The sequence below is a fragment of the Buceros rhinoceros genome, unplaced genomic scaffold, assembly GCF_000710305.1.
Source record: "Buceros rhinoceros silvestris isolate BGI_N320 unplaced genomic scaffold, ASM71030v1 scaffold1000, whole genome shotgun sequence".
NCBI lineage: Eukaryota > Metazoa > Chordata > Aves > Bucerotiformes > Bucerotidae > Buceros > Buceros rhinoceros.
This window is the reverse complement of record NW_010387642.1, coordinates 1,654-26,730: the sequence shown is the minus strand read 5'-3', so window position 1 is coordinate 26,730 and position 25,077 is coordinate 1,654. Positions and strand designations below refer to the sequence as shown.

The window sequence follows — 25,077 nt, the reverse complement described above, 5'->3', positions numbered from 1 at the left end:
CGTGTCACGTTGTGACAGAGCTGGTCCTGCTTCTCTCACTGAGATAAAAACTGTTTACTTGGATCTCTGGAAATTACCAGTGGGTGGCATGTACTCGGGTGTCTAATTCCTGAGGGTTCTTGCGGGATTTGTGAAGGAGTGTGTATTCCTGTTGTTAAAAGAGACTTGGGCCTGCAGCGTGATCGCTTGGGTTTGGGAACCCTCCCCGTTCAGAACCGCTGAACGGAAAAGCTTTGGGCTGCTGTGTTTGATAGGTTCGAGGTGTCTGTACAACACCCTCATTCGTCCTTTGGTGCTACCTTTGCAGGCCCATGTTTTTTAAAAAAGAAAACCCAGAAGAGCCGTGACAATCCCGCTGTTGGAAGGTTCTTTTGGAGGTTTGAGCCATTTGAAGTTCCTTTGCCGTAAGCACATGTGAGTACTGTGTTAAACACATGATATAAACGTGTATTTGCACATGTATTAAAGCGTGAATACTGGAGTGGCAAGTTTGTCTATACCTCTCAACATTGAGCTGCTAGAAAGGATTTAAACTTGTTTAATCTACATATGAAATATTCCTGGGCTTTTGTTGCTTTATTATGAAACTGATAGTTTGGAAAGGTTTTTTTATGTGTTTCTTTTTTTAGGTCACGATGGATGGTACAAAGGGGAGCTTGGATAAGGTTTTAAGGCCTACATCTAGCTCAAGAGCTTCCCCTGGCTGTAGAGCTTTAAATACCTCTATGGAGATACTGACAGCAGAGCCACGTTCACCAGAGGTAATTCTTCTCACCTGCAGTGGGTTAGAAGCTGCGCCTCATTCTTCTTGGTAGAATGCCAAAGAGATGAAGCTAAAAAAGCAGAATTGTGCATGGAGTTTTGGGCTCTGAAGGTCTGCTGAGGGGTTATGTGAAAGCTCATGGACATGGGCTGCGCCTTACAGCTGCAAGGAATGATGCTTAATTTCATTTTTCTGAAATTGTGTTACTTTTATGTTTGAGACAAAAAGGGCTACTCAGCACTACAACCCGGAAAACTTGACTGTCTTCCTCTTTATATTTAATCATGTATCTTTAATAGATTCTAGCCTTTGTGATAATATGTGATTATTGCACTTATCTTTTTCCTCCCCCCAAGTATTTCTACTTTCATGGTAGTAATTGATTCACCTTTCATAGGTTGGTTCACCTATCAGTTGGGCTGGTAGTCATCAAAGAGTCAGTCTAACAGACTGCTGTCCGGAAGAAAACAAAGGTGGTGACAGAGAGAACTCTGCTGCCAAGGAAGTTAGAACAGAGCAGCAAACCATGACCACCTTTCTTCAGAAGCGTGCGTTGGACCCCAGGGACTTGCCAGGTGCGGGAATGACTAACGCTTCCCTGTGTTGTGGCTGGACAATATCATGTTTGTATATTTTGGGTAAAATTCTTGGCAGAGGAAAAGGAGGATGCAAATGGGCAAAATTGTAGGAGAGAAGGAGCTGTCAAAAGTAATACCTTCTCTTCCTGATTTTGAGTCCATCTTTGAAAGAAATGCATTACTGCCATTGCCCCTACAGCACGTGTCCCGTGGTGCATCTAAGCTGTGACCTGCACCTTGATGATGGCCTGAAAGATCAGTCAGAGAAACCATCTGTGTGTGTTCCATGGCACGGTGTTGGAAAGTGTTTTCAATAAGGTGTTCTGTGAAAACTTTCACAAAGATCGTGGTCATTTGTTAGAAACCTTGTATCCTAATAATGGCTAAAAAATGGGCAATTGTGGTTTAAGTTATAGTATGTAATAGCTGAACAGTGCTAATGCTAATAATGTACTTTAAACATAATTATGCAGTATCTCATTTTAAAGAGAGCACTTGTAGGTGGCATTCAGATGGCATTCTCTGTAATCGGTAATAGATTAACTTTCTAGAGCTTCTGCTTAAAAATAGACAAGCAAAGGCCAGTACGTGAGGCAGAAAGTTTGTGTGCCTTCTTCGAGCTGAGGTAAGATTTCATAACAGAATTGGGGTCAAAAGAAACTCCGTGATTCCTGCTCCTGTGTTCAGCATGAGTCCTGGGGTCCTAGTACGTATAATATTTTGAACAGTAATCCACTACAGAGTCTCTGTGGTGATCCCCAACTGACCAACCTGTATTTTGGTCTCTTAATTGTTAACATTTCAAACAGTATCTTTAAAAATTTATTTCACACATCTCTTTTATTGTGAAAAGCTTTTCCTGTGTTTTTTCAGGATGTATCTCTAATTCAGATTCTGGAGATGACAGTGCTGAAACACAGACTTCAAAATTCTGTGAATCTTCCCGAGGAAAACTAAGCGATGCAAGAGCAGGTATTACTTTTCAGGTGTATAAAGTGAACAGCCAGTGCAATGAAACTTCTTTTTTCTTTTTTCGTTAATGCTTCTAGGAGAGTTCGGGACCATTTATGTGTGTCTGATATTATTGAGCAGAAAAGAGGGTGGAGCGTGAGGATGCTATAGGAAGGGCAGAAGCTTAAAGTAGACAGAAATTGTGATCCGCAGGTTTAGGGAAAAAAAGAGAAAATACAGAAATCTAATTAAACAGTGGTTGTTTCCATAATGTTCCTCCATTTCTAATTTTCAAAACAACATTTTTCTAGAAGCAGTGTCAGAAGCTGGTGTGGCTGAGAGACAAGTCAAGACTGAAACTTCCGTAACATTTAAAACAGAGTTTCTCTTAACCACAGAATTACTCTTTTTAACGGATGACATTTCAACTTAACTTCTTCAGCCTGACTAGTAGAATATATTTTTTTTATTTTTAAGCCTATTTTGTCTGTGATTTTTTTCTGATGCTGTGGAGGTGTTGCCATTCTTCCGTTATAAATTCGAATTGAATTGCTTGTCCAAAATGGAAGGACTCTTCCTCCCCCCACCCGCCCATGTCCAGCTGCTACAGCTCACAGTTTGAGTCAGTGTTGTGTTACAAAGACTTTTATATTTTCCCTGCTACAAACAGATTTAGAAATAAACATAATATATACGCTCAAGAATAATTGTGCTTTTGTCTATGGTTGTTAACAAATTACTTGTGCTGCTTTTTAGTTGCTTTTTAAGTTGAATTGTTTCAAGCTAACATTGATTTCAAATATATTTTACACCAAACTTCCAACTTGGAATATTCTGAAGAAGCAGTTGTAGAGCCTCAGATTCAAGCAGCTATGAAGAAAATGAATAAACTTGATACAGTATTGGCAAAAAAACTCTTTAAGGAGAGAGCAATTAAAAAACAAGGCAAAGAAATGAGGGCGAAGCTCTGGGAAGAACTTCAGGTTAGAAACGTTCTGCCTATTTTGTAGATAGTGTATCTTACTGTCTTACAGAATTACATTTCACAGGTGCATTGTTTTATTGAATAACTCACAACTGGCTGACTGAATCTTTAAAAGCAGCTTTGGGTGGGTTTTAATACATGTTGACTATGGAAGGCTGTGGCCCTTAAAAATTGATGTGACCAGTAGCCAAATACACAGCTGACAGGTGTGGTTTACTAGCAGCATAGTTGTACGTTTGAGCTTGCTGTTTGCAGGTATGATAAGGTGTCACAAGAGGTGACATCTGCAAACCCAAACCTAAAAGCTTTTATTCTGTTCTAGTGTGACCATTCTCAGATGTATCTACTTCAGTACTATTACTAGAGAAGGTTAGAGATGCCCCCTGGAGAAGGCAATAGAACACTGCGGCAGAAATTCCTTCACGTTATTCCTCTCCTGGTGTCCAGAAGTTAAATGTCACTTTAAGCCTTGAAACATGAGGGTTAGTATTTTCTCTGAGGTTACCTATTGTATAATTTGCTTGAATACAACTATCAGTTGCTAGAAGGACATGATTGGAGTTGGTTTGACAGCATCTCCTAATTTCAGCGGATTTGGATTCGGAGCCATCTGTATCCAGAACTTCTTGGTCTTGTGAAATATGTTTCCAGACAGCTTATAACAGAGACTGTAAAGTTCCACCACGCAGTTGTCATCACTTTAGGAGATGTTCAGATAGCCTCAAGAAAAAAATGAAGCGGTAACTGTTGCCACTGAACAAGGAATTTTTAGTAGGGTCTGAAGTTCATTAGACCTGATAACCTGACAGTGTGTTTTCCTTTAAGGTATTTACTTTAAAGTAATGCATGCATGTGTGTATTTATGCTTTATTTCTTTCGAATAGTCTATCGGAACCACTGGAAGCCAGGAGGAGGTAGAAAACACAAAACTTTTTTTAGCTTTGATCTCATCATGGCAGGATACAGTTGGTAAGTAAGAAAAAGTATTTTGATTAATACTCATTTTTGTAGGATGCTATAAAAATAAAGCTTTCAAACCTTTACAGTTAAATAATGTTTGCCTGTAACAGTACATCAAGGGAATATTTGAAAAATTAACTGAAATACTTTTTGCATTACCAGATGCAGAAGTTTTACTTTAGTTTTGTTTATAGAGATGGCATTTTTTTCCTAAGAACTGGCTACTACAGAAGGGTAGAAATCCAGGATGAGGAAGGCTTGCATTTTTGAAGTTGATGGGAAGCACAGATGATTTCAGAAACGACGTGGAAGTGGTAGCACTGGTAAATTGAAGTAATGATAGCTGGTATAGGGAAAACAAAGATTGGAAACCTGCTGAAAAATAGATGTCGTTACCAGTTTGGAACACCTGGGGAATGAGCAAGGAATTCAGAATTGCTTTGGTAAACAAATGACATTATGAAGTTACAAGGCTGACGTACTTGGTGTAGGAAGGACAGGCAGTTAAAAAATACTGGGCCTAAAAATGTTACTTTGAAGGTCTGGGGATGTGGGCCCTGCCACACATGTCTTGGAGAAAATTTTCATGCGAGAGTGGGAGAGAAAGTGAGAAGGAAGCAATGGCAGCACCATGGCAAGAACCTCATAACATGGCAGATCCGGAGGGAGGAAAATCCTGAGCCTTTTTAGGAATTGTTAACAGAAGAACCAAAAGAGTGGAGCCGCATTATGATAGTGAGTTACATGTTGGAAAACAGTACAGGAAGATGCGTGCACAGCCCAGGCTGTGGACCGTGATCCCGAAGAGAGTATGGGTCATTTACATCTGATACTGATTAAGTGACATGTAATTCACTTTTAAAAGAATTTAAGTTTCTGAACGTGAGAGAGAATTTGAATAGAAGGCATCATCAAATAATATACAGGGTGATTCTGAGGAAAAGGTGTGAATATGAAACATGAATTTAGGCGTCTTTTAATCAGCTGTTTTTCCTAAGAATTCTAGAGAAGAAAGTTTAAGATAGATGATGCTAGCATGCTGTTCTCAGGAAGAAAAAAGCAGGAGGTCTGATAAGATAATTTCTGAGTTTCATGATAGGACAGTGAAGACAAAAATATTCAAAGTGGCAATGATCACACCAGTAAGAATAAACATTTGCATTTTAGTCTTTTAGTAACTATCACTTCCACCTCGAGTAGCACTTAATGCAGCTACAGAATTTGGTGTTTTAAGAGCAGACAAATGACTAATGAAGGAACGAGTTCTTCAACAGGGAAGGTAAGCAAGTATCAATGATGCAGAGAAAGGTGGAATGTGATACGGAACAAAAAGAGACAGTGAATACCAATACTGTAAAACTACAGGTAGAGAAGAAAAGTTAAAAAACTGTTTGTGATTGTTTTCTCTGCTGAGTCAGAAGGACACAGTTCTGTTAAGCAAGTGGTTGAAGCACGTCCTGAAGTTTTGGTGGCTTTATGCAAGAACGTCCAGAGGAAGCGCACGCTTGTGGGGACCTGGAAAAAGCTAATAGTGGGGTTTTTTAAATGCCCTTTTTTCTTTCTGTGGCTAGACTCTTACTGGGGGAGACACTGGAACAAGCTAGGCATTCTGCTCGCAGTGTCTTTATTGGGAGAGGCCGGGGGAACAAAACCAGGCTGCATTTGTCAAGAATATGCCATGTTAAAACTGCCTGAGAGTGTTTTTAAAAAATTTGCTGTTTGAATACTCTGTCTCGGTGCAGGCATTCTCATGCATGTTTTGCATCACGTGCACATTTTGCGTCCTGCCCTTCGTGTGTATACCTCGGTGGAAAGGAAACAGGATTGGGGTGCATCCCGTCTTTTTTTTCTTGTGGGAGGAGAACAAGGGTTTGAGGTCTGAATGGTTATTGCTGAACAAAAATCTCAGTTTGATGCGAATAACAGTGATAGCAATGGGTGGTTAAAACATTTCAACAAAACCTATTATTACCTGGTAACCTGCTTTTATTTGTACGCTGAAGTTTGGGTTCTTACGGGAGGAACATAGAGAATTTGGTACGGGTGATATTTGCGAAGTCTCCAGTAGATGTCAGGATACGGTAAAAAAACCAGTCAAGCAGGGATGTATGGTTGTTCATTAACTCCGTGCTTCAGTTCCACTTATTTCAAAAGTAACTCCTTGCTGTAGAGCTCATGTGCATCGTGGGGGTTCTGGTGTAACGTACTGGCAAAGCTCTGCATAGTTTAGGTTTATATTTTTCCTTCAGCTTGATCTTTATCTTGAGTTTTCTGTCATGTACTAGTGCCTTCCTTTTCAGGTCCTCTTTCTTTATTTGAGTGCCCTGATAGCTGCCCTGGTTGATACTGAAATGGAATGCAATTCATATATTTTGCTTTTCAGAGTCTGAATTTGATAAAGAGCTTTATTAAATACATTATATAGGGGAGCTATTTAATTACGGCTTTTAATAGGGCTGCAAAATCAAACACAAATTCCAGGTACAGAATCACTTATGTGTCCCAGCCTCTCAGGCACAAAGAAACCTCTGACACGCTCATGGCAGAAGTGTAAATCAGGAGGTAATTAAACAGCCTTAAATTCATTCCCCTATGCTCCGTGTAACAAACCCACACTTTCAGTGGAGGCCATGAAACTTCATTATTACAGGATGTTGGTTGTTTTTGTAATTGTGAAAACCCACATTTTCCACATGTGATATATGTGACTCTTGGCAATACAAGTCCTTTTCTGTAAGTACTAAGTGCGTGGGCTGCAAGTTAATGCCTTAACTTAGATGTCCAGTTGATATATGTCAATACCGTGACTGAATTTCTTTTTTTTTTTTTTTTGAGTAACTGAAATGACTGTTGCATGCCCGGACGTTTTAACATTTTTTTTTTTTCTAATCTATGCCTTTGCCCTAAGCCCTTTGGAAGTCTAATAATTCTTGCTAGGCAGACACCAGCTGTGAAAGCCTGGATACTTTTTTGTCATTCAGAATTTGAGACCAGTTGCCACATGGTGTATGCAGAAGCTTTGGAACTTCAGGGCCTTGGGCTGTATTGTCTGGAATGTAATTATTTGTCCTGCATGGGCGGTAGTTGTTAAAACGGAAACACAGCCATATGAAACGGTGTAATTATTCATGAGACACAGCTTACACTTTTCCTGCTCCTTTATTTCTTGACAAATGGTTATGTGATTTATCCAAGTAAATTTCTTTAACTCTCATGTGGTGATCTTACGGTATGATACACATTATACTAGCTCTTCTTTAAATACACATCAATTACATTTTACTGAAAAAATTCCTTGCAGATCCCTCCGGTGCTGAAGATGCTGAAATACATACTTCAGTATTTCACACAGAAATTAATCCAGAACGTTACGATTGCCATAAACCCCAACCTAATCAGGGTAAGCTCTATTAATTTTATAGCTTGTATTTCTAGATAACGGCATCACAACACGTACAGTGGGTGGGTGATGAAGGCTTGGCCTTTGTGGCCAGGCCAGTGAAATCAGAAAAAGCAAGGTTGTTTAGTGGACTGGTGACAGTTCTTATATTTTTTTACAAATTATAAAAGAGTATAATTTTGTTTATGACTTATCTAAAACATTTTACTCAACATGCTAAGAAAATTTTTACTTTCAGGTTTGTAAAACTTATTGCAAAATGATGAGGTGTGTAACTAATTCATTGTGAAATATATTAAAGATTGTTGGAAATTTTTTTAAAACTTGTCTTTGCTATTATTCTAAGCTACTGTGACTTTAATAGGCTTATATTCAGTAAACCACCTGAAAATGTAAAGTGGTGCTCTATACAGTTTCAACTATTCTTTAATTATTTTGTTTTCAGGAGAAATTGTATGGATGTTGTGACAAACCTAAATCTTCAGGCAACTCATTTTATATTTTCCTATGCCGATTACTGTAAAGGCTGCGTTGCTTTTATGGATTAAGTACTTCCTGGCAAAACCCAAACATTGTTCTGATGCTTTTAGACATCATTTGATCAAGTGCACTGTATAGAGGATCCAGATACTGGCAGTAGTGTAGTGTGTCCAACACTTCAAAATAAATGGAATTGTGCTTTTGTGCCTCTGTTCTTTCCCTGTTTGAAATTCAGATTTGTGTGGTTGGGTAACTTCTCACATGTGCTGTGACATAAGAAGAATAGCTTCAGCTGCCCTAGCTGTCAGCTGCAAACGCTTATTTCTGTGTGATCTACCATCCTATGTAAACAGAAGGAATCTATCTTCTCAGTAACTGGCTGGGATGACACGGACAAAATAAATGGGTGTTCCTCAAGGTCAAACCATTGATGGTGGCAGAATTCTTCTTTTTAGAATGTGACTGTGTGTTTTAATTATTAAACTGGCACCTCAGCTTTTCTTAGTCCACCAGAATGTGACCTTAACATTAAATATTTCTTCACACTGGGATGGAGAGCAGTGCTGTGCTTTTGATTTCTATCTTCCTATCATACGTCCTCATTCCTCCCTTAAAATGAACCTTGAACTCAGCTTTCACCTTCACAATTTCTGAGTTGCACTGAATATGTTTCTGAGTTGTCCTTGAATAGCAATGGCAGGTTTCATTACCAGTACTCAGGACAGCAGTGACTTCTCAAGCTCCCAGCACAGGCATGGTTGGGGGTTGCTGTTGCTTGCACTGTTTTGAGATGTTCTATGTTCTCCTACTTTGGGAGAAATAGAAACGCGTGAAATAGAGATCACTTACACCATATGAGCAAAAAATTACTCTTTTTGTATTTCTACTAGAGGCTTTTGATACGGTTTCTGAATAGCTAAGACTTCCTGTTTTGGTAGCTTTTGGACTTCTGTGTAACTGCTGTCATAAAGGCAGACTCTGAAGAGGAGGAACTTGTGAGGAAGAATGTGTGTATTAGTTTTATAATATTACTTCAGTCTCACCAGGATTTATAACAAATCTTTGAAATTTGTTCCAAATCCACCAAAATGTGTATGTGAAATTTATTGTGCTGCAGTCTCTCTTTTACTGACCCATGGCACTTTTCGGTGTATTTTTTGTTCCAGTGATCCACATCTGTCCCTTATTTACTTGAGCGTTCTGAGATGTTCTCCCTCTCAAAAACGCTTATTCTACAGTTAGAGAAAGATGTAGTTAAAAGTCATGCTTCATATATGTTGCATGTTATGTTGGTGTTTGGTGTGTATTGCTCGTTTCAGAACACAGCTTGTCATGTTTATATTGATAGTTAAATTCTCTGATGAGCCAGTTCCTTGATAAGTTGTTACAGCTTAAACCCAGCTGGCAACCAAGCACCACGCAGGTGCCTTCTCACTCTGAGAAGAAGATACAATAAAAGGCTCAAGGGTCGGGACAAAGGACAGAGAGGGCCCACTCACCAGTTATGGTCACAGGCAAAAGCCAGACTCAACTTGGGGAGCCCAAATCAATTTACACAACAAAACTGCAACCAAATCACCAACCAAATCAGAGTAGAACAGTGAGAAAAACATCAGAATCTTAAATAAGTCATTCCCCCCAACCCTCCTTCTTTCTGAGGCACGGCTTTGTTAATTCCTTCCCCTGAAGCAGCACAGAGGATGTGGGTTGTGGTCAGTCCCAGTCCGCTTCATGTTGCTTCTGCCGCTCCTTCCTTCTCAAGGGAAACATTCCTCTCAGTCCTACCCCGTGGCAACACGGTGCCCTTCCCGTGGGAGAGAGTCCTCCGTGAACTCCTCCAACTAGTGTGGGGTCTCCTATGGCCTGTGGTTCTCCTAGTGATAAACTGCCCCAGCATCGGTCTCCCTCAGAGTCACGACCTTTTTCAGGCTCTGTGACCTGCTCCAGCATGGGCTCCTCCGCACGCTGTGCATGGAACTTTTCTCCACTGGTGAGCTCTGAGGGCTGCAGGGGCTCAGCCTGCCGCCTCCCCACGGTCTGAAGGGAAATGTGAACTTCTGTAGCCCGTCTTCTGTTCTCTAACATGTTAAACTGGAGTCTTTTGTAGGCAAATACCCCACCCATTTTTCAAATCTCTGCTTTCTAGAAAAGCAAAAACTACCATTCTACTTCTGAAGTAGTTTTTGAGACTTAGAAGTTGGTTGTACTTGTTATTTAACGTGATAAATATTTCCTGTTTGTAAAGGAATTGCTGTTTTAAAACTGGTAAAAGTCTCTGAAAAACAGAGTATGTGCCCATCTTTGTATAACGGATAGAAACCCATTGTTGAACAAAACATAGATGTGATGTTGTCAACATAATCATGTGGCTGTTTAATAGCTTTACAGCTCTATGTTTTTATTTTTAAACAAATTTGTTTTATAAGCTGTGTTATGATAATATCAGCTAAATCATCTGCTCTTCAGCTGTTTTATTGTAAAAAATGTACTTGATATGTCTCCAAATAGTTCTGTGGTTTTAAAAAAAATTATTGTCTGGTTTTGTACTGATGATAAAACCGAAACAATGATAGGGTTTGAAAGAATGCTGTGGCTTTTAAAGCTGCCATGTTTAACATTTTTGAGGTCAGGAATCCAAAAGTATTTCAGCCTTCACAACAGTGAACGATCTCATATAATAAAAGCTTAAAAATGAGGTTAGATTTTTGTCAATAGTTGTGTTTTAAATGTAGCTACACAGTTTTTATATGCTGTTTTCATTATTTATGTAAAGTTTGTCACTCCATATGTTTGTTAAAGATTTAAATGGGAATGTGTTACTACAGCTCTCAGTCAAAAGGACCGAGCAACTTTTCTTCTTCAAACTTCAGATCACCCAAGTGAATTAGAAACAAACGAATTTAGTCAAGCAGAAAAAACGCACAGCAAAAGTAAAAACAATCAGGATTTCATTAAAAAGAACATCGAGGTAAGATTAACATTTTGTTAAATGTTAACTAAACATTAGTATATAAGTTTGGAGATGGCTGGGTGTTTTATCAGGAGCATTAAAAGCTAATTATGCATATATGAAAAAAGCTTGCTGTTAAAAAACGTTGGTTATGGCAGAGTACTCTATAAGATGAGAACTATCTTTGATGCTCGGGTTGGTGAGGACAATGCTGCTTCTATGTATTTGCAAAAGAGTGCTGGAAACTCAGCTGCTCCGTTTGTGCCTGGACATAGCTTGTTTTGAGGGCAAATATTTCCTAAGAATTTCTTTAAGTGTCTTTATGGTTAAGTTGAAGGAAGGAAGATGTTCTTATGCATAGGTAAGGAGTAGGTATGCGGGTTGTTCATGTATAGCCTGCATGGCAGCCTGATTTACAGAGGAATTCTTCCTGTCAGAAAATATGCCTTGATTTTCACGGAGTTGTTTTCCCCCAGAAGACCTAGTAGCTATAATGATTTTTCATCCGATGAAAAATATCCCCCTCGCCACCCCGCTATGTCAAAGACCATTATAATATTATCAACTTTTTGTATGGAGGCTGCTAAATTTTTCTGTCAGACTGAAAATCTGTATTATGGAAATAAGCCAGATTTGGAAGTTAATTTCACAGAGCTTTAAAACTTTGTTTTGGTGCTGTTTGAGCTATTGGAGTTCTAGAGATTGTTTATTTTTTCTATTTGTAAATATTTCAGCTAGCAAAGGATTCAGGAAGCCAGATTGTTATGCTTGAGAGAGAAAGGAAAAGACTAATTGAACTATTGAAAGATACAGAAGATGGAACTGAATTGCAAGGTCTTGAGGTATGGCAACTTTAATTTGTACTGTCCTGTTGTATTTGGCTTATTTTTATTGTAATTCTAAATGGGACAAACCCAATTGGCTCCAAAAATGAGTTTCATTGGCTTTTTAGTTCATTTTATTAACACTTGGATACGCTTGGCCTCCTTGTGCACCCCCAGGCTACTCAGTGGTGGAGTGGGTGAGGAGCAGAAAAGGCCTTGACCCTGCTTCACTGCTCAGCAGTGGCAAAACCATCTCTGCACAGGTGACGAGGTGTTCAGCTGACAGTACTTCATCATCAAGAGTACTTCCTTTGAATAGGCAGAAACCAGGGAGAGGGTTGTGGGGTTTTTTCTTTTTTTTGGTGTGGGTTTTTTGTTTGTTTTTCTCCTCTTGTTGGAAAGGTTGGTGTTTGATTAATGAATACTGTCTCTTCTGTTCTTTCCTGATTAAGGACATGTTTCAGTTCGAGGAGATGGTCCTTATTTGATACATGTCAGCATTTAAAGAGCTGCAGATGTTTTAAAACAGCCTGCTGTTAAGAAACACCATAGCTTTCTGACCTAGCAAATAGTGGGGTTTTTTAGAAGTAATTTATTGTTTTACAGATTGCAAAAGTCTTCTCTCACAATGTGTAGTTATTGGGTTTTCTTTAAGCTACTTTCCTTTACAAAATTTAGAGGCATTTAGGCTGAATAGCTAATGCAAGTTATGACTAGCAATGTGTACCTTTTATTGCCTCAGGGCAATGGAGGAGTGTAACATTGATCCAAATATAGTATTTGGCACATGTCACTATCATGTGGGCATTATCTATAGAGGGTTTCCTATTTATATCAGATATTAAATAGATGAGTACACAGGACACGTGTGTTGCTGTATGTTCTTGATACAGTGAACAATAATGGGAGTGGTAATTTGTGGGTTAGCCTAGACCATGCTAGATCATGTCTTTAAAGAAAACAGCTCCTAAATCTACTGCCGAAGTAGAATAAAAGAAAGGATAATACATAGTTATTTAAACTGTCTGGTCTGGAGAAGGATGATTCCTGTCCCACATTTGAATTATATGACGGGTGAGGCATTTCCTGTGGCTGCTTTATAACAAAGATCATGAGGAAATTATCAGCTAATGAGTAATCTATCTCGTCTGCTTCAAGCTGGCCCAGGTAACAGTCTAGCTGATGGCCTCTTTCATCTTATTTCATTCTGACTTTTAAAAAGCTGGTGCAACCACATTAGCTAAAGTAATGTTTTGGAGGGCATCCATTGAGGCAGACCTGGCTCTGCTGCGTGAATTCCTCTGTGTAGTGTAATCTGGATTAGATAACTGCATTTGACTCGTAGTACTTAAATATGTCAAATATCCAAACAGCACTTCTCACTTCTTAAAAAAAAAAGTGTTACATGGGTATTTAAAATATTTTAGAAGTACGCATCCATGCTAATCAAATTGTCAAAGCTGCAGGGGTATAATTTGTTTCAGATGTTCCACAGTAATAAGTACTGACTGTGCTGTTATGAAAGTATTGTTCTGAGTTAACATACAGAAACATTGACTGGACAGAAGCTTATTTTCCAAGCAAACCCATACTGAAAATACTGAAGAGAATATGTGAGTTCATTTAACCCTGGAGTAAAGTGACTACTGGAGTAATTTGGATACTTGGAGCATGGGATATGAGAGCATGGGATGTAGACACTGAGGTGCAGCTGAAGAGCCCAGCTGCAGCTTAACTGACTCCTGCAGAGTTTGTGTGTTTGCACTGTGCCCTTCATTGCCTGGTTAGGGGGTGGTTAATGTGGCACAAGCATAGTACCACGTTGGATGCTTATGATGGTCACAGTCTCACCTGAACAGATGCTTCCACAAGGCTGGCAAGCCTCTAGAGGTATTTCTGAGTGGCTCTTCTGGAGTTAGGCCATGCCCTGTCAGGCTTACTGGTTGTGTTGTCATACAAGTATGAGAAAGCATTAGAAGAACTGATTTTGTTTCAAAAGAGATGACTTTTTTTTTTATTACTATTATAATAGGTGTGCTTTAGGGTAAAGGGGATGAACCAGGGATGACCTCACAGCAGTGGTATTGTAATTGGAAGCTGATATTTCCTCCTGTTATGTAGATGTGGCTGTTTGAATAGCCAGAGGACTAATCTGGAAGCTGTAAAGGAGTGGACGTGAATCCCTTGCAAGATAGATGTTGAAGTCTTAGGGCAATATACTGGCCGCCTTCTGTTAGGAAAAAGAAAGGAAACCAGTACTACACTTGTGTCCTCCTCCACGTTGCTGTCCTGCCTTCCTAAGGTTGTACTTGCTGTTTCTCTGTGGTCAGGACAGACATGTAATCTGCTACTGTCGCTCCCAGTGAATGGCGGTTGTGCAGACTTGCTTCCCCGAGTGCGAGAGGAAGAGTACCAGCTTGAGGTAGAGAACTTGCATCAGTTTGTAAATATGAGCTCATTTGTTTGGGTTAAGTGGGTCAAGTCACTTGTAATACACAACTTTCTGTACTAGGAGCACATATTCATGTGGGTTAGTCAGGTGTTACTGCTATCAAGAGGAAAAAGTTGTGTCAGTTGCAGTCGGGAAAAGAACTCTGCTCTCTGTCTCTCGCAGTTTCTGTGATAACATACGGGGGCTCTAGAAGGGCAGCAGCTACTCGCCTCAGAGCAGTTCCTTTCCTTTCCTATGGGTGCCTTGGTTTCTTCTTTGGTGATACATCACACATGCGACATGATGTCTTGTACCCTCATTTTGAGATTTAGCTCCAGGTAGCTGCTGCCATAGCATCAACCTCTGCAGCTCCAAGCCTGGTTTTGGTCAGGCTTTCCCTCTTCTTGACTTCTAATCAGATGGAAGGTGGTTGTGCTATTTGACATAGTTTCTGATTGTATTTCCTTCTTTGACTTGCACAGGAGTCTGCTTCCACCTCCGTCAGAGGACAGTAGAGAGCAGGGTATTATGTTCCACTTTATTTGGACTTCTCACGTGCCGCTGTGCGGGTGTGATTGAGTGTTTACCAGAATAGGTGTGTCTACATTTGCTGCCAGACTTCAAGATGCAAGTTCGTTGAGGGAGTTTGGTCAAGATGTGTTCAGTGTAGCTGAGAATATCTCATTTTGGTGCCTGTTGACTTGCAGTGGTCTTTTTTTTTAAAAAAACAAAAAAATATCTCACTGTCTCAGGTTTGCTGTATGGTCATCTCTGTACATTTCCTTGGAATTAAGCTGTAATATGGTGTCTCCAGAATGAGCGTGCAGAGGAGGAGTGCTGAGATGCAAGGTGTAACAGCATTGGTTTAGGATGATGTTGAGGACACTTCTAGCTCAGTTTGAGTGCTGTGCCTTTCCACTTCAATATTAGCATTGAAAATGTGAGCTTATAGCATGTTTTTTGTGTTTTCTGTCTTAGGACTGGTGGATCTACATCTACCAGATGCTTTCCTCTTCATCTCTATCCTCTGCACTATCTTGCAAAGGAGCACAGCACTCCTGAACTGATTTTCCTGTTGGCATCAAAGTGATGCTTAGCGTGCAGCACTGGACAGAAGATCTATAGGCAAATTAGACCATGACAAACAATTATTCCTTCAAAAGGGAGCCGGGACCGCTGTGTTGAATGCGGAAACCGCAACAAGGGAAGAGTTTGTGTCCACGGGTGGGAGCTGCGATAGGCATGGAGTGGCATAAGACTCTTTTGAAGTTTGACTAACTTGGCTAAGAGGCTGTGAAGTGAGGTGCTTTAACTCAGAAGGGTTAGCTATCCAGAGTGCTTCTCCTGGGTGTCAGCTAGCTTGGTCGAGGAAGTCGTATAACTTCACAAGAACGTTTGGGGAGCTTGGGAGCTGTCTGATTGCTCTTTGGCCAGCTGGCATGGAGGCAGAGCATCTGACTTAAAGCAATTTTATTTCGGGGTTTCCAAATCAGTGAGGACACAGGCTTTTGACTTTTTGTAGAAAGAAGTAAAGTAATAACAGCAGTCTGTTTAGGTGAACGCATTTATTGCTATTGCATTTTAACAATGCATGTCGTTTCTAAAAATAAATATATATATATTTAAGTCTATTTAAGTTGCTGCTTGGTTATATTTAAAAATGAAAAGTGTATGCCTCTAATTGTTCTGTCCATATCTGTGTGCCACTAGGTACAAGAATATTTGTTAGATCTCAGCTCTGCACTGAGAGATGAAACCTGAAGTTTTATTCTTAAGTATGGTTTCTTTGAAAACTAAATACTCTTGATGTATGACTGCCTTTAAACTCTGTTTTCTTTGGGAACAAAGGTTAAATATTTTCTGTATCTTTCAATAGGAGGATGAATCTTGCTGGCTAGCACCAGGAGAAGGGTACACACCTGAACCAATGGAATTTCACCACCTAAATGAGATAGACATTAAGCTTCAAGTACTACAGTCTGATGGGGATTTTTCTGCTATTTCCAGCTCTTGCTCAAAATCTCCAGGCCAGCTTTATCAGGTATGTTACAGAACAGAGTTTACATTGCAGATTTCATGTTTGAAATGCGTGGTGTGTGTTGATGTAAATGAAAATACAGTGTGTGTCTGTATTTGTATTTTTTGCATTTTTCTTCAGCGTCTTCTATTTGTTCTCAAAGTATACGCGTTAAAGAGTAGAGTGAAATCTTTGGCTATAGTAATCATATGGAAAAATAATCCATTGCAGTGTTGTGTGGTATATAATTCAAGGACTGTCTGGTTTTTATCACTTGTTCATTCCACACTTTCAACAAGAAATTTTGTATGCCGGATTTGATAACTCGGATATTTTGAACTGAGGGCCTCGGTTTTGTCAGCGTAATAACACATTGCCCATGATAATTCATCTTTGGGAATTGGAATTAGATTTCTTCTTAGCTCAGGGTTCCAAAAGTACCTCTTCACTTACGATCTGAAAGGTAAAACCAATAAGCAGTGTTACAGACTGTAGAAAATCAATTGAAATTGTATGTCCCTTGTTTTTAATGGCCTTGCCGTTTTGCCAGTGGTAGTAAGAACCTTCAGCATTGAGGAATGATTGCTTAAATTTTGTACACAGAAGACTCCAATTTATTCCACGCCCCAGTATTGCTGCCCCTGACACAATGGGGAAAATATGACATAAAATACTGTAATTCCTGTTTTGCACTAATTTGCAAAACAATGTTTACTTCTGTAAAATTTACTGTCCGTAGCCAGAACCTGTGTATCAGGGGCTCTGTAGGAGTGTACACTGGCAAATAGTGTTTTCAGTTCCCGGTGTGTAAGAAACATCTCTTTGAACGGGTAAAATACCAGGGAGGTTTGTTCTTTTCTTTTTCTAATGAGCACTTTAATGTCACTTTCTTGTAGTGAATTCTTTCTGAACTTCAGGTTTTGGTCTACCCATAGTAGTAGTTCTGTTGCTCTGACAGTTCCAGAGGAGTCAGGTTTTGATGATCTTTCACCAACTGGGATTTAATGTGTGAGACAGCGACTCCCTCTAGTGGGTAATCACTTACGTAACAGAGTTGTTACCAGTAACTGCAGGTTGGTGGAGCTGAGCTTGCCCACGACTGCTGGAGCTTGTGTTCACAGTTCAGAGGTACAGCTTGAAGGTAGTGCCACTGCCTGTGGTAATGAACGCTCTCTTTGGGAACGTTTGTCCAGGTGGTGGTTGTTGCTTCCTTTTCGGGTAAAAGCTCGGGAGTATTTGACTAGAAACTCGCGTTTACATGTACGCTTATTGAAGAGTAATGTATTATCTTTTTGAATAATATTAAACTGAACAACCAAAAAGAGATAATTAACTCCATTCCTCTTCTCAGTGGTGCCCAGTGATAGGACAAGGAGCAGTGGGCACAAAATGGAACACAGGAAGTTCCACATAAACATGAGGAAAAACTAGAGTAATGTATTATCTTTTTGAATAATATTAAACTGAACAACCAAAAAGAGATAATTAACTCCATTCCTCTTCTCAGTGGTGCCCAGTGATAGGACAAGGAGCAGTGGGCACAAAATGGAACACAGGAAGTTCCACATAAACATGAGGAAAAACTTCTCAGGGTGGCAGAGCCCTGGCCCAGGCTGCCCAGAGAGGTTCTGGAATCGCCTTCTCTGGAGAGATCCCAAACCTGCCTGGACGCCATCCTGGGCAACCTTAGCAGGGGAGTTGGGCTAGATGATCTCCAGTGGTCCCTTCCAAACGCTACCATTATGTGATTCTGTGATAAATTACCATTCGTCAGTAAAAAGCAGTTACTCTTCACCTTTGTTTTGCAGCATATAAAAGGCTTTCAGACATGGTAGTTCCAGGAAACACTTAGAGGATTCCATTTGTCATTTTTCTTGTTTTGTTCAGATAAACACGTGAGTCATTTTAATGAAAGCTACCAAAGGGTAGAGTTGGTTTTCTAAATTTAGAGAAAGAGCTAAACAGAATAAATATAAGCTGAAATGAGTAGGAAGCTTTAGTTATTGAAAAACAGATTTAGAAGGTCACTAACTGCAAAAATGCAGAACTAATTAAAAAAAAAAAACTAACAAGAGCAGTCCCTCACACTCTGCAGCTAGGTAGTTCCAGAAGTGTCTTGATTTCCAGGTGCCTTCCCAGCTGACTCCAAAACGCCGTAGGTCCCTTCGTTCCTGCTTCTCTGCATGTCCAGAGCTGTTTCTCTCAGCAGAACACAGGGGGTCTAGTGGGTGCCTCAGTTTCACTGTGATCCAGACTTTAGGCAAGTCACTGTTTAAGTTCTTTGTGAGGCCTGACTGGTTAGGCGCAATCTGATTGTATCTGGCACTGTGACACGACTGGGCTTGTTTATATTTACACCGAATCTCAGCTGATAGGTTTTTTTTAATGGTAAGTGAAGGAGAAAATAGTTGTCTCAACTTTCAGGAATTTGATTGCTTACTGTGGAAGCTTCATACTATGCCTAACCCGTGTGCTCTTGGTTATTTTTTTTTGGTGACTAAAAAAAAAAATCACTCTTCAATTCATACATAGGAATACAACAGATCAAGTTCTGACTGTTTATGCAAGTTCATTCTCTACATCTTTTGTTTTCAAATGCCTTTAATGGTTGCTTCTTACAAAAACAGCAGTAGCTAAGAAATTAGTGACTGTTTTGAGTTAGAGAGCTTCCTGTCCGAAGGTATGAAAAATGCCATTTATTTCTTTTTTTAAAAGTAGTTGTTTTAAGTTCATTTCTTCTCATGGTTTTTTAATGTTTAAAACAGTTTATCATGATCAATATCCTCTAATATTGTTGTAAATTGGAATTTTTAATGAATTTGCTTTTTAAAAAAAACCTGAAGCATCAATTCTGATATCAGAAAATAAGCAGGCGGCAGAGAAATATGAGAATTCTTTGTACTGAATGTCTTTTGGAACGTCATCAATGACAGCTGATACCTACCCAGAAAGGGTCTGAAGGAATTAATTGAATGGTGCTTTTTCTAAAAGAAGATCGTGTCTTGGATTTAATTTCAAGTGTTTAATGACAAGATTTTCAATTGCTTCTTCAGCCGACCACAGCATCTAAATGAGGAAGTTACCTAGCTATCAGCACTGGAAGGCTGTTATCTCCTGTAAAACCAATTAGAACACGCTTTTAGCTTACTCAGAGGGAATTAAATATGCAGGAATTATGCTGGGTTTTTCACCCTCACATATATTCTCTAAACATTGTGAGAGACAAAATATTTGTTGGCGAGACTGGGGATCTGTAGCATTCCAAACCAGTAGTGGTAATCTGGTATTGTGGAAGTCTCAGATAAGCTTCTGTTGATTTACTGTGTTCAGAGTTTCATCTTAGATTGTATCACTGCTTCTCCCATAACTGAGGTAAATTCTGTAAACTTAATTGCTCGATAAAGATACTGGCACAGATGCTATGGAATGCAAATTTGAATGTACTGCAATATTTGTTTCTTAGGAGTTTGTTTTTTTTATAGTTTGGGTTTTTTTCCATTAAGTTGCCAGAAGAGGGCTAAAAAACCCCCACCCTCATGAATGTACAGAATTTATTTTGATTGAGTCTAATTGTTAAAGGATACAAGTCTGATTTGGAACATCGATGTTCTTTCCTTTGGAGAACTGGCTGACTTCAGTGACATTAATCTTACTTCTAAAAATCTGCACTGAAATTCTTTCTGATTTCCATGAGACTTGGACTTGATCTCTTGTGGTCGAGTAGGGTACAGAGCATTAGTGATGGAGAGCGTTGGGGAAAAGCTGTTGCTGTGTAAATTATCTGCTTGGATTTTCATTTAGAATTTTAGAAGTGATTAAACCACTTAGAGTAGCACATCATAATGCTGCACGTTCTCTTCTTCCAAGAACTGTGTTAGATACAGCTTCCAAAATGCAGGCACTTAATCACCACTGGCGCAGTGGGAGAGCTGCTTTCTGCCACTGGTAGGTACTTTTACAGAGCTGTGCTCTGCCTCTGAAATCTGTAGCAACTGGCTTTAATTATCCTACAGTACCGTAGCTGCGCTGGTGCAGAGGAGCATACAGAATCTTCTTCTTGCGCAGCGAGTCCAGCTGGATTCAGAATGCCTTTCCGTGACTCATATTCTCTTTTACGTGGAAATGTTTCTCATCAGGGCTGTGTTTCTCTCTGAAACATTTCTTTGTTCAGGTGCCAGCTTTATTAAATATTTAAAAATGCTTCTGTCTTACTTAATATTTTTTGGGAAGAACAAATTCAGTTGAATGTAATCCTGGAAGAGACGGGAAAATGGTAGGATGAAGAATCTGAAGTGGAAGACTGTGTATGATGAGTACAGTTACCAGCTTGAAAAACTGGAAAACTACCTGAAAATAAAAGGAAATGGAGAAGATGTTTAAAGAAAGAATAATATCTGTCTGCTTGATTGTCTTTTAATTACCTTAATGTTGTGTATTACCTCGATGATTATGTAATTTGGTTTCTTCTATCAGAAAAATATTCCATTTTCCAATAACGGCAATAAGATAAGTTTAACATTTTAAAACTAAATAAATACTCAAAATTATATTTTGAAGAGACACTAATGTTTCAATTAATGGATTCTTTGACTGCCTGAACTCCATGGCTGCACTTCAGCAAAAGTGAAGATGATTTTGACAGGTGTCAAATTCGGGGCATGTTAGAAGCAGGTTAATAAGCTGATCAGCCAGTCTTGTGGCTCAAGACACGATCTTTCTTTAGGTGGGATTTTGATTTTATTTTTTTGTATAATTTTGGGGAAAAGGGAGTGCAACAAATGATTTTTATCCATTTCAGATACTGGATATTTCTGTTTTGCATTATGATCATTTCAGCTTTGGCTATTGCTAAGTACTTACTTTTCCTTGTTAACATCTAACAGTTTTTATTTTCTACCTCAGCTTTAAGATTTTTAGACCTTTATTAATCTCAAATGGACTTCCACTACCTACATGGACAATAAAATGTTTTCCATTATGTAATACTTGCTACATTTATTTCATGATATCTTGAGAAAAATAATAAAATTATTAAGTGGGGAAAAGTCTTAACTTTGCTTAGGTGTTGTGAGTTCTGATCAGTTGCTATTCAGGGATGAGAGAAATGGGGCTGTAAGAACTATTTCTGTGGAAGCAGCAGCTTAGTGCTCCGTAGTGGTCAGATATTGAGTAGATGATTAGTAATAATTATGAAAGGAAGACCAAATGGAGCAGAGAGCATCACTGTGCTGCTGTACACATCTGTAGTGCACCATACAGCTTGACTTGTGCAGTTGTGGGCCTTGGATCTCATAACCAGTACAGAAAAAATGGAAAACTGGTTATCAGAATGCTCAGAAGTGTAGAATGACTTCTGGGCAAGGAGTGACTTACAGAGATGTTCTTCAGTTTGTAAAACAAAACCAACCAACCAAACAAACAAAAAAACAAACAAAAAAAGGAATGTGATTGATGTGTGTGCAAAATCACGCTCATCAGAAGAGTAGAGTAACCATTTTCTTCACCATCTCATCTAAATAGAACTGTGTCAGTTGTGGATGATGATGTTGGAGAAATGTTGAAACAAGTACTTTTTCTAGTAAATCTTCATAGTTCAGGTCTTATCCAGCACTCTGCTAAGACTTGGTTGGGTGTCATGGCAGAGAGCAATATTCAAGAAAAGCTGATGGAGAATAAAGTCATCATGTTTATCCCAGTTAAGAATTTCTTTCAGTAGAACAGTATTGCCTTACTAGAGGAACAACTGGGCTTAAAAACATGCTGAGCGTAATAAAAGGAAGAGTAACTTCTGGTGGATAGTTTTCCTGAAGTTTGAAGAGGTTGCTCCTAAGTGCTTGCAGCAGCTGAGCTGTCTGTAAAAATGGAACACGTATGCCTGAAACTATTTGAAAGACTAGGACAGAGACCTGCATAAAGCTTTGCTTTAGAAACGTGTGTGGAAAAGAAAGTAAAGAATTCTGAGGCAGTAACTTTCTTGATTTTACGACTCCTCTCACCGTCACCTTTTTAAATCTAGCTGATATTGCAGCAATAATATTTTCAGCGATGCCATTTGCAGGTTGAGCTCTGCTCTTGATTGAAGGTGGAGTTCCTATTAAAATGTCAACCAGCAGTCCGTGCATACAACCTCAAAAATAAAATACTGGCAAGTATAATAGAGAATGTAGTGACTTCTCGGTACCAGTAGTTATAGGTGTATTCATAACACTGCCTTTTAAAATAAGTTGTAACTGCAACTCTGATCCATAGCAGCTGCTCACATGGCAATGTCTCTCTGTATGCACCCATCAAAAGACTGGGTTTAGAAATGTAATTGCAGAAATAACCATAATTTAAAAAAAAAAAAATATGGTGCCATCATCTTCCTCCCCACCCTGCCATGGACAGTTCCACTTGCATTAAAATCACTGGAAGAACAAAGCCATGTGAAATCAATTTCTGCTGTTAGAGGGAGCTTCTCCTGTATTTTGAGCTGCTTTGCAACCTCTTTAGTTATATTGCAGATAGAAAGGTCACGTCCTTGTTACATGTGTTTGTAAACACAATTTTAAATAAGTCCTTTGTTTTTTTTCTGCCCTGTACAGATGTCAGTCAAGCAGATATCTTACTATTGGGCATCATATTTAATTAAAACCTCTCTGTATTTAGAAGACTGGCTTTAGGCACTCAATATTAAGAATTTGGCTTTAAGTGGCCCACATTAAGCTTCAGTCCAGTTTAGAGAGGTTCTAGTCATTAACAGGTGATGCTGTTTGTATCCCTGTCTATTATAGGAAAATTTAATAGTGGTGTGTACTGCCAGCTACTGCTGATTGTAAATATATATTCAAATAAGTTTATTTTCAGGTATCTAATAGTTCGCTTTACATGTCAGAACTCATAGATTTGATATTTAGAAAAGTTTGTTTACAGATGCTCACAATTTTTTGCATACTGTATTTGGAAAGTTTTCCATTGAATGTTAAATTGCAAAGGTTCTTTTTCTTTTCAGTTAGACATGCTACTTGAAATTCTTTTCCCTGTGTGTGTTCACTGAGATTGTTTGACCTGCTTCTGAAAATAATAATGAATAGGCTATGGTTTTATTAAACGGTTGCTTATATTCCTTTGGGTTGAATTGGACTAACAGAGATGTTGGGGTTTTTTTTTTTGGGTTGTTTTCTTCCCCTCCACCATTACTTGAATTCCTTGGGTTCTTCTATAGGACCCTTTTGCAAGAAAAAGCCCTGGTTTTTCTCGATTACAACGTAACTTTACTATTTTGCCAACACTTGTCATTCTTAATGATCTAAATTAAATGTTATGGTGAACTTTAAATGTATTCAGGATTGATACAGTCTTCAGAATCTGATCCAAAGCTGCTGAAGGATGTGAGACGGTGTAGCCCAAATCTTCAATAATGATTGTGCATCTAATGGCAACTTAGAGAGGGTTATTTCTCGTTTACTGTGATATCTAGAAAACAAAACCTACTGTCATTTCAATTCAGTTCTTCCTTTCCCTTCTGATCTAATTCTGACCCAGGAGTTAAAAGGAGCAAGCTTTGAACTCCTCATTCAGTCTCCCCGATTCTTAAAGTAATTTTATTGTTTGTTTAAGCATCAAAGTATTAGCTCTGGAGACTAAGAAATGCCTCTTAAAATGGAATGGGGAAGAATTCTTTTATTGAAATAAGTCCAGCCTACTGTTTAGCTGTTGTATTTGAAAATGCGCGTAATAAAAATCATGCATTTGCCAAATGTGAAATTCACACATTATTCTAAACATTTCAGTGGTTTTTCCTGACAGAAATCAGAACACTTGTCTGGCTTTCAAGCTATGTGCAGTCATATGTTTCATTTTTGCCTGTTCTTTTTGTCAGGAGTCTCTGGCTTATGCGAACCGAAGCCTAGAAGCAGTTCCAGGTGAAAAGGTTCTGCGAGACAATAAGGAGCAACGTGATCAGCAAAATCGTCTGAAAGAAATTGATCATCAGCTGAAGTCCCTAGAGAGAAATCGTGTAAGTCTCCTATTTTTGTCAGATTTTCTCCCGTGAGTTTGAAAACTTCAGGTTTTATCATTCCACGTGTCTTAAAATAAAATCAAGTTCTGCCAGCTTGTGTAAATTCCTGAGGGAATCCCCAAAGAAAGATACAAGCAAAAGTCATGAATAATTTTTCTTAGCCTTGGAAACATTTTTCAGTTCTAATGTTGTATTTCTCCTAGATCTTAAGAGCACAGGAAGAAAATATCTTACCTTTTTTTTTTTTTGTGACTGTTCAAAACTTTGAAGGCTTGCCTTGCTCAGCTAAAGTCAGGAATGAAATTGCTGAAGACTCAAACGAACATTGCTGCATTACTGAGCTGGCAGTGGCAGTTAAAACCTGGATATTTATGCCTATTTTGAAGACTTTAACATCTTTGTTCAATGTTATTTTTCATCTTTGAGATGAAAAGGCTTCTGTTTCTCCATAGAATGGGTTATGCGAAAAAACCTGGTATGGTAGGGTACAAGAGACTGAAGCGAGATGACGGCTGGCATAGGTAACCTGATGAAGCTGGACTTTTACTAGGAAACCCCAGGTGTTTTGGCACACTAGCAAGAGGCATCACTATAGGTAATCAACAGAAGAGGTGTGGACATGGAGGAGGTGGCGTTTGGGAATAGCGAGCATGGATTTATCAAGAGTAAGTCATGCACGTTGCTGCCTTTCATGAAATTGCTCGATCTGCTCTGTAAGCTGGGCTGACACTCGCTG

At 39.1% G+C, this 25,077-nt stretch overlaps 1 protein-coding gene across 1 annotated transcript; it reads left to right on the top strand.

Moving 5' to 3' along the window:
• Window positions 1–635: 635 nt before the first annotated feature.
• On the top strand, window positions 636–24,338 carry FSIP1 (fibrous sheath interacting protein 1; the record flags this gene model as incomplete). Its single annotated transcript, XM_010144529.1, has 10 exons — window positions 636–761; window positions 1,161–1,338; window positions 2,215–2,364; window positions 3,109–3,275; window positions 4,162–4,246; window positions 7,539–7,637; window positions 10,988–11,085; window positions 11,802–11,909; window positions 16,199–16,363; window positions 24,201–24,338. Coding segments are annotated over exons 1-10 (1,314 nt in total), but the record flags the coding sequence as incomplete, so codon positions are not given.
• Between the last annotated feature and the right edge of the window lie 739 nt (window positions 24,339–25,077).